The sequence below is a fragment of the Pan paniscus genome, chromosome 13 (genome assembly GCF_029289425.2).
Source record: "Pan paniscus chromosome 13, NHGRI_mPanPan1-v2.0_pri, whole genome shotgun sequence".
In the NCBI taxonomy this organism is placed as follows: Eukaryota; Metazoa; Chordata; class Mammalia; order Primates; family Hominidae; genus Pan; species Pan paniscus.
This window is the reverse complement of record NC_073262.2, coordinates 132,415,305-132,430,463: the sequence shown is the minus strand read 5'-3', so window position 1 is coordinate 132,430,463 and position 15,159 is coordinate 132,415,305. Positions and strand designations below refer to the sequence as shown.

Genomic DNA, 15,159 nt, shown 5'->3' with positions numbered 1-15,159 from the left:
GTGTCTTCTTTGTGTCAGTGATGCTACACAGGTGGATCTTTCATCAAGATTTTACCTGCATTTATGTCTAAGGGTCCCTGATAAGGCTTGAGGCATGTAACCTATGTCTAATTAAAAATGATTTGTTGAATGAATGAGTTTTGTCATATCTACACTATTATTCCATCTTCTGTTAACTTCACCATCTAAAACCTGTTGAAATAAATATGTAAGATAGCATATTTGGAGGGTCCCCACTGTGTCTTAAGGTAATAGATTTCTCAATGTTTATATTCAAAGTTTCTCTCTCTTTGCTCTCAGGCAGCCCATCAGGTCGGTGAGGATGAGATAAGCTTGTCCACTCTGGGACGAGTTTATACTATTGATTTTAATTCTATGCAGCAAATCAATGAGGACACGGGAACAGCACGTGCCATTCAGAGAAAACCTAACCCGTTAGCCAATAGTAACACTAGTAAGTACATTCTGAGTTAAAATAGCACTATACTATTGTGCAATATTTTGTATTTGCATAATAAATAATAATTGGCTTATTAAGTATCTTTTTAAGCTTAAGACAATTGCATAACAATAATTTGGTTTTCGATTTTTTAAATCATGTCCATTGATGGATGAGTGAGCCAGTATTAACTGGTATCTTTTCCACAATTTGTCTGCTTACCTGATGTCCTGAGATTCAAGTTAGAATTTGCTCATACAGATTTTTATCTGATCCTGTCATTACTATTATACCTTTAGATCCATTGACTAGTTCTTTCCAACCTTGTATTTTATACCTTCCTGCCAAAATTATCTGAACTAATTAAGGACAGATAATTGTGATTAAAAAAACAAAACAAAACCAGGTTTCTGACATTTATCTGTCGCCTCAGGGATTTAGTTCATTGCTTTTGCAGCCCTAGTTTTAGAGAACAGTGGTCGCAAATGTTTTTTTTGTTGTTGTTGTTGTTGTTGTTTTTTTGAAAAGGGCCAGGTAGTGCTGGGCACGGTGGCTCACGCCTGTAATCCCAGCACTTTGGGAGGCTGAGGCAGGCAGATCACGAGGTCAGGAGATGGAGACCATCCTGGCTAACACGGTGAAACCCTATCTCTACTAAAAATACAAAAAACTAGCCGAGCGTGATGGCGGGCGCCTGTAGTCCCAGCTACTCAGGAGGCTGAGGCAGAGGAATGGCTTGAACCCGGGAGGCGGAGCTTGCAGTGAGCCGAGATCCTGCCACCGCACTCCAGCCTGGGTGACAGAGTGAGACTCTGTCTGAATAAATAAATAAATTAATTAATTAAATACAATAAAGGGCCAGATAGTAAATAATATAAGTGTTGCAGGTTATATATAGTCTATACTCACCACCATTGCCATTGTAGCCCTCAATTAGCCATATACAATATGTGAACAAATGTACATGGCTGCGTTCTAATAAAATTATATTTAAAAAAACCGGTGGTGGACTGGATTCGGCTTACAGACCGTACTTTGTCAACCCCTTGTATATAACTTACTGCTTATCAGTTATCTTTTCCTTACACTTTATGTCACTAAGCAAGGTGGTAGAATTACCTTCTTTATCCATTTTACAAAGCTTTTAGTGAAATATCGTGCATTTCTAGAACTCAGTTTCTTACCACTGGTTTAGTTGGTTAGGATTGGATTTCCCTATTGTTTCATTGAATGTATATCAGTAAAATAAAAGAGGTACAGTGCGGTGATGAATTGTTACTTTCAGCTGGCCCCAATGGGTCACTAGTTTTCTAGACAGCTGAATTTTGTCTGTCTTAATGTTGCCTTTAGCATCTTTGTAAATCCTAGTTGATCATATCATAGAAGTTCATGTGTTCTATAATGAAAAAGTTTTCATAGCATTTCAAGAATTACACTGGCTTGAGTATTTTATATTGTTTATTGTGTTTCTGAAGTCTGTCACTTCAGGATTGCATAATTTTTTTTTTTTTAATGTAATAGGTGGATATTCAGAGTCAAAGAAGGATGATGCTCGAGCACAGCTTATGAAAGAGGATCCGGAACTGGCTAAGTCTTTTATTAAGACATTATTTGGTGTTCTTTATGAAGTGTATAGTTCCTCAGCAGGACCTGCGGTCAGACATAAGTGCCTTAGAGCAATTCTTAGGATAATTTATTTTGCGGATGCTGAACTTCTGAAGGATGTTCTGAAAAATCATGCTGTTTCAAGGTGTGTTAATGAAAATAGTAGAAACATTTTACAAATACAAATCTCTGCAAGTAATTTCAGAAACCTCTAAAGTAATAATAGAAAAATATGCACAAAAATTTGTTAGGAGTATCTTGAGCTCTTTTTTGTCTATTTATATTCACATATAGCTTTTATAAAATATAAAACTTGAGCATTTAAGAAAAATGTTTATGTTAATAGAATGGTTTCACAATGAAAATGCTTTGCTCTCAATTTAAAGTAGTATGGCCAAAAATAATCATCAAATTCAGGCAGAGTTTTATATACAAATGCTTTCTTTTTTTAGTCACATTGCTTCCATGCTGTCAAGCCAAGACCTGAAGATAGTGGTGGGAGCACTTCAGATGGCAGAAATTTTAATGCAGAAGTTACCTGATATTTTTAGTGTTTACTTCAGAAGAGAAGGTAATGTCATATAAATTAATAGTCGTTTAGTCTAGATAGTACTTCAACAGAAATAAAGTTTTAATCTGTCGAACAAAAACTGATAGCTTTTCAATTTAAAAATGACATTTAAAGCTCTGTTAGCTTATAGCTCTGTGTACGTAGAATGTGTCTTTTAGGCTGGGCGTGGTGGCTCACGCCTGTAACCCCAGCACTTTGGGAGGCCAAGGCAGGTGGATCACTTGAGGTCAGGAGTTGGAGACCAGCCTGGCCAACATGGTGAAACCCAGTCTTTAAGAAAAATAGAAAAATTAGCGGGGTGTGGTGGTGCACACCTGGGCTGATGTCAAACTCCTTGCCTCAAGCAATCCTACTGCCTCAGCGTGGGATTACAGTTTGTCTTTTAATAAGAGTCTGATAGAATGATAGAAGCCGTGGACTCTTCCCCAGAAAAGTGTGAACGTGTGCTCATTCACTCACGTTAAATATATCCACATATTTGCATATAGTTTATACTAGCTGATAATCAGACATGCATATTGGTATACAATTTGATAGTTCTTAGTCACAGTCCTTCATACATACTCTCCTATGATTCCGGGACAGATAGGAACCCCTGCCTCACAAGTTAATGTTTAGCTCTCTTTACACACCTTAAAGGATGTGATAGTTCCCACCCTTCAATAGCTGGTTTTTTTTGGTGGCAGTGTTAATGTGATCTTGTCTTTTTGTAGCACTTGAAGTTAACTGATTCTTGGTCTTTTCCATCCCTTCTGGCTGTCACACCACAGGGTGTGCACTGTATTTCTGTAGTTGATTATTGTTTTTATAATGCGTATTTTGAACTCTGAATAGGACTTTGTGACCCTATTAAGTTTTATATAATCTGGTTTTGAAGATTAGAAGACATTCAATATCAGTATTTTTCTTTAACCTTTAGTTTTTATATTTTTTTCTGATTGAAGTCCAGTTGAAAACTCTGGCTCCTAATTTCTTTTACCTATTTGCCAGTTATGTTTTAGTCTTTTTGTGTATTATGTCAGTGTTGGTATTTAGGGATTTTGTAATGGTGGGGAGAAGGTTCTACTCCTGATTAAAACTGACTCCCTTTCATCTCTGTTATTATAAAGGTGTAATGCATCAAGTAAAACACTTAGCAGAATCAGAGTCTTTGTTGACAAGTCCACCAAAGGCGTGTACGAATGGATCGGGATCCTTGGGATCCACAACTTCAGTCAGCAGTGGGACGGCCACAGCTGCCACTCATGCTACAGCTGACTTGGGATCACCCAGCTTGCAGCACAGCAGGGATGATTCTTTAGATCTCAGCCCTCAAGGGTAAGTAAGAATTGTGTTGTGATTTTTATTTCTTTGCTGTTAGCGCTGCTTTGGTACCTAAGAATCATATAGGGAGTAAAATGGTAACATATTCGCATATATATATTATATTTTTCCATTTGTATTTTGTTAATGAGAATGGGAAGAAAACATTTATTGGAAACCTACTGTATTGGGCTGTGTTTAGGAACTGTAAGAGATTAGTTTTATTCCCACTGACATACAAGGAAACTAAAGTTTAGAGACATTTGTGACTTGCACGGTGTTACACACTTATGTTACTTGTAGGCTCTAACATTGTGGGATTTGAATTCTGGTTTCTGATTTCATAATCTTGTGACTATTTTTTGTGCTGCTGCATACATACGACCTCAGAGACATCCAGATATTAATACAGTTAAAAATACTGAAAATTAGAAGTCTTAGAATAAAGGCCAAAAAATACTGATTCCCCATTTATCTTTAATTGGCAACTGGGAGTTAAATACTTTGCTTTTAATAAGGGAAAATGAGAGTTCTTAAATTCTCTACTCCCATTTATTTATCAGCTTTTAATCTTTGTTATACCATGCTACTAAGAATGTTTCCAAACCTTCCATTGGTTTCCATTTTGTTGTGTTAGAAACAAATCACACTCTAAAAGTGTTTTTATTTCCTTGCTATTAGAAGCTTAATATTACTAGATGAGTGGTACCTGATAAACCAAATTCAGTTCTGAAATTCAGTATGTATTCACTGCAGTACTCTTTTTGGCTCCTTTTAAACTGAAAAGTAGATCATGCTAAAATATAGTAATAATAAGTGGGGTCCAAAAATTTAATCTTATAATCTGCAGGGTAGCATTGTCTTGTGCAGGCAGCCAACTCAGGTAGGAGAGGGGATGAGGGGAATTTGGTGCCACCTGGTGGCAGTTTTCTAGTCCAGCTTAAATATGAATTTTGGCAGTTTCAAGACTTCTGGCAGACTGAACTTCTGGCACAGTGGGTATTATTTTAGGAAACTGCTGAGTTTAACTGGCACCCATGTTGTTTGACCAGTCTGAGGAGATTGGGCTTGGAGAGTTCTGGGGACTCTTCCACGTCCCTGATTCTGCAGTTGCTTTTGTCTGCCATTTTCCTTTCCAGCCTTGCTCTCTCCTTTACTTCCTTCCCAGCCCCATTCCTACCCACTAGCTGCTGCAGTAACTTAAGTTATTGCAGGGTTTTACTGTAATGTAGGCATGGTGCCTGAGACATCATAGATACTCAGTAAATTACAGAGAGTGATACAGTTCAGACAATTGCAGTATTTCTTTCCCTTTAAAAATGTTTTCCTTTCTCCCTTTTTTCTTTTTTCTTTTTTTTTTTTTTAAAAGAGACACAGCATGGGGTCTTGCTCTGTTTCTCAGGCTAACCTCGAACTCCCGGGCTCAAGTGACCCTCCCTACCTTGGCCTCCGAAGTAGCTGGGACTACAGGCATGTGCTAGCATGCCCAGCTCAAATGCAGTATTTCTGAGCCATTTTAATTTAAGGAGTTGGAATTGATTATAGAGTCTAACAGTTGATTATGCCAAAGAAAGAGAAAATAACTTTTTTCTTAAAATATTTTTACATGGTTTTAAATAGTTTTAAGTGGTTCCATATTACAGCATGGTTGCAAATGAAAAATTCATGTTAATTTTTTTTAAATGGAAATTGTTTAATTACATTTTTCATCCTTTGAAAGTTCATTTTTCCTGATTGTCAAGCACATTTGAGCACATTATTAAGTATATTCCATAGAAATGTCAGGTGTTGGAAACTTTCCAATTTTTTTTCAGATTTTTCCAGTTTTATTTGGGCCACAGACCAACTAAACCACAACATTTTTCAGCCTTTTCATCTTATTTAGTTTTGTTATTCTAAAAATTTATTGCTGTTACAAACTATTTCTACTGTCGTTAGAACAGGCTACAGGTGTTTAATTTTGCAAATGATTCTAATTCAGAATAAATTACTCATACTACTCACTAGATTTGTATATAGGTTAAAAAAACCAACTAAAATGTTCATAAATGCATTTATTTAGTATGTTATTGCCATTGTCACACTATGAAATTACTTTGGGTAGTATATTAGAGGCAGATGAGTATTTTGACAACATGAACACTAAGGGTCATGTATATTTTACTCACGGCCATTTTGGTTATGGAAAAAGTGTGTTATGTGGATTTAACATTCTTTTTCAGGTTGGTTATTACCCATTTATTTTTATTTTGCTCCTTTGTGTTGCATATTTGCTTTATGTACTTATATACTACTATTTAAAGTTGAACACATAGAAAATTGATCAGTCATCTTATCTGGCTTTATGTTTCATAGTTCAGTATAGTTAAACAGCTAGTTATTTTCTGAATAATCATTTGCTGTGTCTGCACACCTCTAGAACATGACTGGCACAGAATTGGCATTAAATAATCACTAAACAAGAACATACCTTGTTATGACAGTATTTTTTTTTTTTTTTTTTTTTTTGAGTTGGAGTCTCACTATCTCCCAGGCTGGAGTGCAGTGGCGCTATCTCGGCTCACTGCAAGCTCCGCCTCCCAGGTTCACGCCATTCTCCTGCCTCAGCCTCCTCAGTAGCTGAGACTACAGGCGCCTGCCACCACGCCCGGCTAATTTTTGTATTTTTAGTAGAGATGGGGTTTCACCATGTAAGCCAGGATAGTCTCGATCTCCTGACCTCGTGATCTGCCCGCCTCGGCCTCCCAAAGTGCTGGGATTACAGGCGTGAGCCACCGCGCCCGGCCTGACAGTATTTTATTACTCCCTGTTTCTGCCATTTTAGTTTGCATTTTCAGTGAGTGAAGATATAAAACAGTGGTAATTGCTAAACTTATCTCATATTTTCCCATGGACAGTCGATTAAGTGATGTTCTAAAGAGAAAACGACTGCCAAAACGAGGGCCAAGAAGGCCAAAGTACTCACCTCCAAGAGATGATGACAAAGTAGACAATCAAGGTAACCCCTTTGATGAAACTGTGGGGAGGTAAAGGGGAGGGTGGTAGCAGGTGCAGAAATGTACTTTATTAAAACTGCCAGTAGCTCTTGAAGTATGCCTAAGTTTCCTGAGGACTAAGTGTTCTTAGTTCTTTCAGTTAATTAATCTGTTAAGACTGTGAATCTTAAAAATCAGTTGTTTTTCATCACTTAAACTAAAATGACTTAACTGTAGTTCTTTTTTCTTTTCATAGCTAAAAGCCCCACCACTACTCAGTCACCTAAATCTTCTTTCCTGGCAAGCTTGAATCCAAAAACATGGGGAAGGTTAAGTACACAGTCCAACAGCAACAACATTGAGCCAGCACGGACTGCGGGAGGTAGTGGCCTTGCCAGGGCTGCCTCAAAGGATACCATCTCCAATAATAGGTGAAGTGGGGGGAATTTTATGTTTCTTCTATTCCCATATCAGAAAAACTTAACATTATTTCAGCCAGTACGTTTATTGTGTGGAGACGATACATAGACACAGCACTTTAATTTGTTCTTAAAAGCATAGTTCAAGAATTAGGTAGGTTCTCAGTTAATGAACCCTGCATCTGGCTTTGTCCTAAGTTCCAGTCATGTGCTTTGAAACTCCTTCCAGCATACCTAGCTGAAAGTCTTATACGTTCAAAAGCAAATTGTATTCCTTGGGGAACCTCTTCCTCAGTTTTGTTCCAGACAAGGAAAAGCTGACATTTTCTGTCCACATTCTTCACATCTTTTATGATAAAATTTCTCTACCCATTACAATGGAACTTCAGGATTTTAGGGGAGAGCCTTTTTTTTTTTTTTTTTTTTAAGTCCTTGGGACTTGTTTTATTTTTGGGTTCTGCATGTAGCATACCAACATGATTACTTCCCTCTGCAGATAAGAAATTTTAAAAGACCAAATGTCATTGAGAAAATTAACATGCTCTCTTTGGTTTTGTTGGTTGTTGTTCTTAATTTCAGTGTATAAAAATAATTAAGTGAATGAATTTCTGAAGCCATCAGCATTTGTAATTTAAGCAGCCGGGTCTTGTTTGCCACAGCTTATTACATCCTTAATAGGCGCATGTTTCTGGTCTGTAAATCTTTACTTCAGCTCTCCAGGAAACACAAGTTAAGGATAATGCAGATATGTATGTACTTTAGGAAGTAAAGGGAACACTTAGGAAAGTGTTATATTGCAGGGTTCCAAAAAATTAGTACACTTTGTTTACAATTCATGTAATGACCTGCAGTGTATTTTAAGTTTTTAAACAGTTCTCCAGGTGGTACATCGTAGCCCATTTTCAAAGTGAAAGTTAATTTGGTTATGGAATCTGGAGTTTTTAAACTGTAAGCATAGACCAGGATGAATTTTAAATGTAGCAGCTATTTGCCTTGATCAGAAGTTATATCCTTTCTACATACAGTGGGACTTTAATATCTCCTTTTTGTTTCTTGTAGAGAAAAAATTAAAGGTTGGATTAAGGAGCAGGCACATAAATTTGTAGAACGTTATTTCAGTTCTGAGAATATGGATGGAAGCAACCCTGCATTGAATGTCCTTCAGAGACTTTGTGCTGCAACCGAACAACTCAACCTCCAGGTGCTGTGTCCAGTGCATTTTGCTGGTCTTTTTCAGTCTCTTCCCAGCATCTCCTGCTACTCTTTTCCTTCATGACTCTCTAGCTTCCTATGGATTTAGCTATCCTACATCGACTTTTACCTTATATACACCCTTGGTGCTGGCATTTCTTTTACTTATCCCTTGACTATCAGGATTCATCAGTCTGTATTAAATGTACTAGAAACCTCATCTTTGACTTTCTTTCCTTCACATCTCATCATTCTTGACAAATGAAGAAACTTCAGAAATGTCCTCACAAGCACATCTGTTTTCTAAGTCATCCTCAACTATAGGTATAGATGATAGGCCTTCCTTAGCCCCTCTCTTCACATGGGGTCTCAGAGTGGCAGGAGAGGCTAGAGGTTTACTAATAAGTGTTTTACGTTTCATCTGGTTCTCAGTTTTTATTTTTATTTTTATGTATTTATTTATTTTGATGTTTTTGATGTACCTTGAGCAGTTTTGGTAGTATGTTTTCCAAGAAATTGTTCATTTTGCTGAGACCTTAAATGTATTAATTTAAAACCACACCTTGTATTCTTGATTCATCTTTCCATTCTGGTGTTATAGCCCCTTATTCTTCAGTTTTCTGTTCTCATCTTTTAAAAATACTCTTTTTTAAAGAAAACTACATTGGTTGAATATGAAGATTTTCTTCTTATGTTATTATGGATTCCTGGTTTTCCTCATGAAATATTTTGTGTGTGTGTGTGTGTGTGTGTGTGTGTTTAAAATCATAATTTCCAAGGATTTACTAAGACTGTACCACTCCCCTGCCCTCTTCTTTAAGGGCGTTGAGAATATATTCATTTCCTTTTGAGGATATGTGAGTTGTGTATTTTTAAAGTGCTGCTTAAATCAATATAGAAATACTTTTCCTAACTCTTTCAGGTGGATGGTGGAGCTGAGTGCCTTGTAGAAATCCGTAGCATAGTCTCAGAGTCAGATGTTTCATCATTTGAAATCCAACATAGTGGATTTGTGAAGCAGCTGTTGCTTTATTTGACATCTAAAAGTGAAAAGGATGCTGTGAGCAGAGAGATCAGATTAAAGAGATTTCTTCATGTATTTTTTTCTTCTCCAGTAAGTTATCTAATAATGCCTGTGTTTCTTTTAAGAATCAGTGTTCACTAATGCATATATTTTCATCTCAGTAATAATTTCCAGCAGGTCTTGGTCAAGACATTGAGGGAAAACTTCTAGGTTTTCACATAGTTGGAATCCTTCAACTTCTGTATATCAAAGTAAATAGTAAAACAATGAAATGGGGATTTAACAAAGCCCATGTCACTATTTCTATGATTGAAGTATCTTGAGTCTTTTTTGCTTGCAAGATGAGCCATTAATAGTAGTCTCTCACCTGTGAATGTATTTTACTTGCAATATTTGTTTTTAAATGTATTGAAGTTTGTATTAGTTCCTTTTAGGGAAACAGACATCTATAATAAGATAGAGGAGATATATTTTCTTGTTTTGTACATAAAATACAGTTGTAACAGTTCCAGTCAAGGGCGCTTAATGACCATTTATGTCACCGTTTATAATGTGGATTACAAAGCCACAGAGTGGCTCCCCTTCCTTCACTCTTAAGTGGGCCAGAGCAAGAGGGTAATCCTTGGATGCTGTTGACAGCATTCTCCTTGTTTTACAGTGGCTTAAAGAGAAGGCATCACTTGGAACGTTTCCCTCTGGATTATCTGTGTAATAGGGCTTAGCATAGCTCTCCTATGTATTAACACTATTTCACCATGCACTTGCAGTCCTCAGAGGCATTTGAGCATTGCTTGTATTTTAACTTGTGAGTCAACCTAAAGCAAAGTTAGTATTTATTGGAGATTCATTAGAAGCGTGACAGTATTATGTATAGTTTTACAGCATACTTAAGATTATGTGCAATCTCTTTTCTGAAACCCCTGGAGTTTGGTCGGTTTCAAAGGTCCTACAGTGTGTAGTACATTAAAATTCCCAGCAGTTTCTGAATAGCACGGTATATTATATGCATTAAATATTTTTATAGCATAACATGAATATTCTTACTAAAATCAGATAAATAAAGACTGTAAATAGCCTTATGTCTGTTTGGATCAGATTTTGCCACCAAGTGACTTGTGTTTTCAGAGCCTTTGGATGTGGAGATTGTGAATACAGGATTGTGGGCTGTACAAAACACTTGTCTTTATTGAAATAATTGACGTGGTAACATCGTTCAAACCAAATCTGCCATAAAAGATAAAGATGAATAGACAAATTATTCTCTTTTATAAAGCTGCTTATTAAATCTTCTCTTTGAGGAGACTTTTGTTTTGAAAAGGCTTTGTTTAACCTGTTTGTTTATTTATAACTTTAGCTTCCTGGAGAAGAGCCCATTGGAAGAGTGGAACCAGTGGGTAATGCACCTTTGTTGGCATTAGTTCACAAGATGAACAACTGCCTCAGCCAGATGGAACAATTTCCAGTCAAAGTACATGATTTCCCTAGTGGAAATGGGACAGGAGGCAGGTAAGGACCATTGCCTGGCTATACCCTTGCCACTGGAATTTGGTACTTAATTTCACTGAAGTAAGATGGCAAGACGTCTGGTAAAGTCTTGATTGGCCCAGAAAACATTCAGCTGTAATGATGAAAGAAATTAAGCACTCTAAAGAATGAATCAAATGCTTTCTTATCTTTAAAATTATACCATATGCCTTAAACAGGATGCTTTATAAATATATAATCCAGTGATTGTATTCGTAACTTGTAATAGGCTTAGTTTTCCTTAAATTGATACACTTCAGCATACAAAACTTCCTTAAGAACTTTGTGTTTAACTTCAGTAGGGATAAAAAAATTTTTATGGCTGTGAGTAACGTTTACATTTTGAGCGATATGATTTATATGTAATATTAGTGGCTATAACTTTGTATTTTGATGGGGTCAAACGTTTGAAGTTTTACTAGTTTAATAAATATATATATATTTTAATGTAGTTTTAAGGACTCTTGAGGTGCTACAGGAAAGAATTGTTCTATGTCGTGGAATGTTACAAGTTTCATGGAATATTTTGACCGGAAGCCTAGAAAATAGGAAATTTGTTTGGTTTTTATTTATGTATTTATTTATTTTGGGACAGAGTCTTACTTTGTTGCCCAAGCCAAATTACACTAGTGTGAACATGGCTCACTGCAGCCTTGACCTCCTGGCTGAAGAGATCTTTCTGCCTCAGCCTGCCACGTAGCTGGGGCCACAGGCATGTGCCACCATGTTCCACTAATTTTTTTATTTTTTGTAGGGACGGGGTCTCACTTTGTTGCCCAGGCTGGTCTCAAACTCTTGGGCCCAAGTGATCCTCCTGCCTTGGCCTCCCAAAGTGCTGGGATTACTGAGCCACCACACTCAGCCTAGTTTGGTTTTTAAATCCACATTTTGATGTTTTAAAAACATTTAAAAAACTTTGTTTGAATTAAAAACCATATGCATTGTTGAGTGATAAAGCAATCACATCATGGACTAGGGTTTCTTTTCTGCTTTGAAATTTAATGTAGTGTGTGGTATTCAGTTTTGATCGTTATGATTTCCTGGAGGAGTTCATGAAATAAGGGGGCATTTTCACCTGTGCTTGAGAAAATCATGAAGCTTTTTGTGTCCAAATTTATATAAAATATGTTTGCATATGTATATATTCATAAAATGGAATATTCTCCACATCCCTATTTGTGTGCTTTATGTGCAGGAGGGTCCAATCTTTTGGCTTCCCTGGGCTATATTGGAAGATGAATTGTCTTGGGCCACATAAAGTACACCAACACTAATGTTAGTTGATGAGCTTAAAAAAAAAACACTCATTGTATTTTAAGAAAGTTTACGAATTTATGTTGGCCTATATACAAAGCCATCTAGGCTGCATGTGGCCTGTGGGCCGCAGGTTGGACAAGCTTGCTTTGTGGAATCATACAGATAATCACAGTTTAAGTTGATATCTGACTCCTGCCAGAGCTTTTCTGAAATGAGCAATTAAACATCATGACCAGGTTTCAACTGCAGTAGCTATTAAACCGCTTCGTTCAAAACTATTATAGCAAAGTAAATTTTAAAGGTTAGTTTTTAATGTAATATTGTAGCTGAAATCTTTGAAATAAAGAGGTTTTTTTTTTTCTTTTTAAAAAATATAATTCAATAGGAATGGGCAAAATATTGTAGAAGTGAGTGTGCTTAAATGGTTCAGGAATTTTTGTTCCAGAAAAATAATTAAATATTCATGGGTGAAGTATTTCTGCTCCCATGGATTTAGGATGGGACAGAGATCAAATATTGACTTAAGGTTTTCATATGCACGCATACACATCCGTCTTTTATTTCTTACGTATAAAAATTTTTTCTAAATAACTTGAATTATTGGCTTTACCATTTACAGAACTGGTAAGTAAATGCTTAGTACTAGTGTGTCTCATGAAAATGCAGTTTGTATTAACTTGCCTTTATTTGAATTAATGTATATTAAATGTGAAAATAATAGACTAACTTTTTTTTCACAAATTATCTTGAGCTTTTCTCTCAACAGAGGATCACAGGCTTTAAAATTTTTCAACACACATCAATTAAAATGCCAGTTACAAAGACATCCAGACTGTGCAAATGTGAAGCAGTGGAAGGGTGGACCTGTCAAGATTGACCCTCTGGCTTTGGTACAAGCCATCGAGAGATACCTTGTAGTTAGAGGTACTTTCCATATATTTGTTTTGTGTGTTATATATGTATATTTGGGAGAAATTTACATTAAGAGTTACATACATTATTTCTCTGTTTAATGTTGTTTCTGTTAAAACCTAGGTGGCAGGAACTTATATTCCTGTCTTTTATTTTCTACTTAGTATATAGTCATACATTGAACTTACTAGGGGTTGACTGCTTACTTGAATGTTGAGTTAATTTATCTTGGTGAAATGTAGTAGAAATGACATTTTGTGTTTGGCAATTTTCTTAGACCTTTCTGCTTCATAGATCAGAGTGTAATATATACAGGTTGAACATCCCTAACCTGAAAATCTAAAATGCAAAATGCTCCAGAATCTGAAACTTGGATTGGTGCCGTGACATCGCAAGTGGAAGACTCCACACCTGACAACTTTGCTTTCTGATGGTTCAATGTACATACACTTTGTTTCATGCACAAAATTATTGAAAATACTGTATATCATTACCTTCATGCCATGTGTATGAGATATAAATGAATTGCATATTTAGATTTGTATCCCATCCCCAAGGTATCTCATTATGTACATGCAAATATTCCAAATCTGAAAAAATTTGAAATCTAAAACACTTCTGGGCTCAAGCATTTCAGATAAGGGATACTCAACCTATATGTGTTTTCTAAGAATATGTTTAACCAGTGTGTATACAGGATTTTTTTTTTTTTTACACCTAAAATCGCTAAGAGTTTAAAAGTCTACTTGGGTCTTCAGGGTATGGAAGAGTAAGAGAAGATGATGAAGACAGCGATGACGATGGATCAGATGAGGAAATAGATGAGTCTCTGGTAAGATACTATATTCCCACCATGTATAATGTACTATATAAAGTTCAGGGCCTTTGGCTTAAATGGCTTTTGCTTTCCTTTATTCAGGCTGCTCAGTTCCTAAATTCAGGAAATGTAAGACACAGGCTGCAGTTTTATATTGGAGAACATTTGCTGCCGTATAACATGACTGTGTATCAGGCAGTACGGCAGTTTAGTATACAGGCTGAAGATGAAAGAGAATCCACAGATGATGAGAGCAATCCTCTAGGCAGAGCTGGTATTTGGACAAAGACTCATACAATATGGCAAGTCTGAAAATTCTTTCTTTTGGTTTTTCATAAACTTTGAAACTGTTCTTGTGTTTTAGAATTCACATTAACTTAATGGCTGGCTTTCATAAGGATAGGGGGCCCTAAATCACACATTTTAGTTCTGAAAGACGATTTCAAATATTTGATAAGGTGCATATGTATATGTAGCCTCCTCATTCATTCTACCGGAAAATGTATATCCATGGACAGTAATCATGGTTTACATCTGCTTTTCTAGATTTATTTCAGGTCTTTAATTAAGACAAAAATGTTGCCATAAGATATTAGGTAATCTGAAGTTGGGCATCTCTGAGTCCTTAAGAGGCATTTGGATGCAGCTTCCTGCATTGTCTGTGAGTGTCTGCTACATATGCTTGAAGAGAGCCATTCTTCCCAGAACCACCCTTGGAGTTTCTGAGGCAGCCCCTCCTGGGAAGGTGGTCTCTAGGTGATCTCTTCTAAGAAGTTCTCCAGATTCACACTAGGGAGAGAGAGGAGAATAGATCTCAGAACAGTCTTCTGGTAACTGTGGTGTCTGTGGCTTAGATTTTGGCTTTGTATCAGTTTCAAAATCTACATTTGGTTTATATACTGTCTTGTCATTTTAGGTATAAACCTGTTAGAGAGGATGAAGAAAGTAATAAAGATTGTGTTGGTGGTAAAAGAGGAAGAGCCCAAACAGCTCCAACGAAAACTTCCCCTAGAAATGCAAAAAAGCATGATGAGTTATGGCACGGTAAGATGGTAGATAAAGGGGAAAATGGATTGCCAACTGGGCAATCTTCCCATTTTCATGATTTTCAAAGAGTGATTTG

At 36.5% G+C, this 15,159-nt stretch overlaps 1 protein-coding gene across 50 annotated transcripts in view; it reads left to right on the top strand.

Moving 5' to 3' along the window:
• The window catches only part of TRIP12 (thyroid hormone receptor interactor 12), a 161,457-nt gene that overhangs the window by 119,074 nt on the left and 27,224 nt on the right, over positions 1–15,159 (top strand). For 21 of the 50 annotated variants that reach the window (XM_024927799.4, XM_063595575.1, XM_055109185.1 and 18 more), the window contains 13 exons: positions 301–454; positions 1,961–2,189; positions 2,497–2,615; positions 3,725–3,932; positions 6,815–6,915; positions 7,149–7,323; positions 8,371–8,512; positions 9,425–9,616; positions 10,881–11,032; positions 13,059–13,231; positions 13,978–14,051; positions 14,139–14,338; positions 14,953–15,080. In XM_024927799.4, the coding sequence (XP_024783567.1) occupies positions 301–454; positions 1,961–2,189; positions 2,497–2,615; positions 3,725–3,932; positions 6,815–6,915; positions 7,149–7,323; positions 8,371–8,512; positions 9,425–9,616; positions 10,881–11,032; positions 13,059–13,231; positions 13,978–14,051; positions 14,139–14,338; positions 14,953–15,080 (2,047 nt within the window). The remainder of the gene's footprint in view (positions 1–300; positions 455–1,960; positions 2,190–2,496; positions 2,616–3,724; positions 3,933–6,814; positions 6,916–7,148; positions 7,324–8,370; positions 8,513–9,424; positions 9,617–10,880; positions 11,033–13,058; positions 13,232–13,977; positions 14,052–14,138; positions 14,339–14,952; positions 15,081–15,159) is intronic. The other 29 variants (XM_055109189.1, XM_034955324.2, XM_055109178.1 and 26 more) reach the window with 3 other exon arrangements.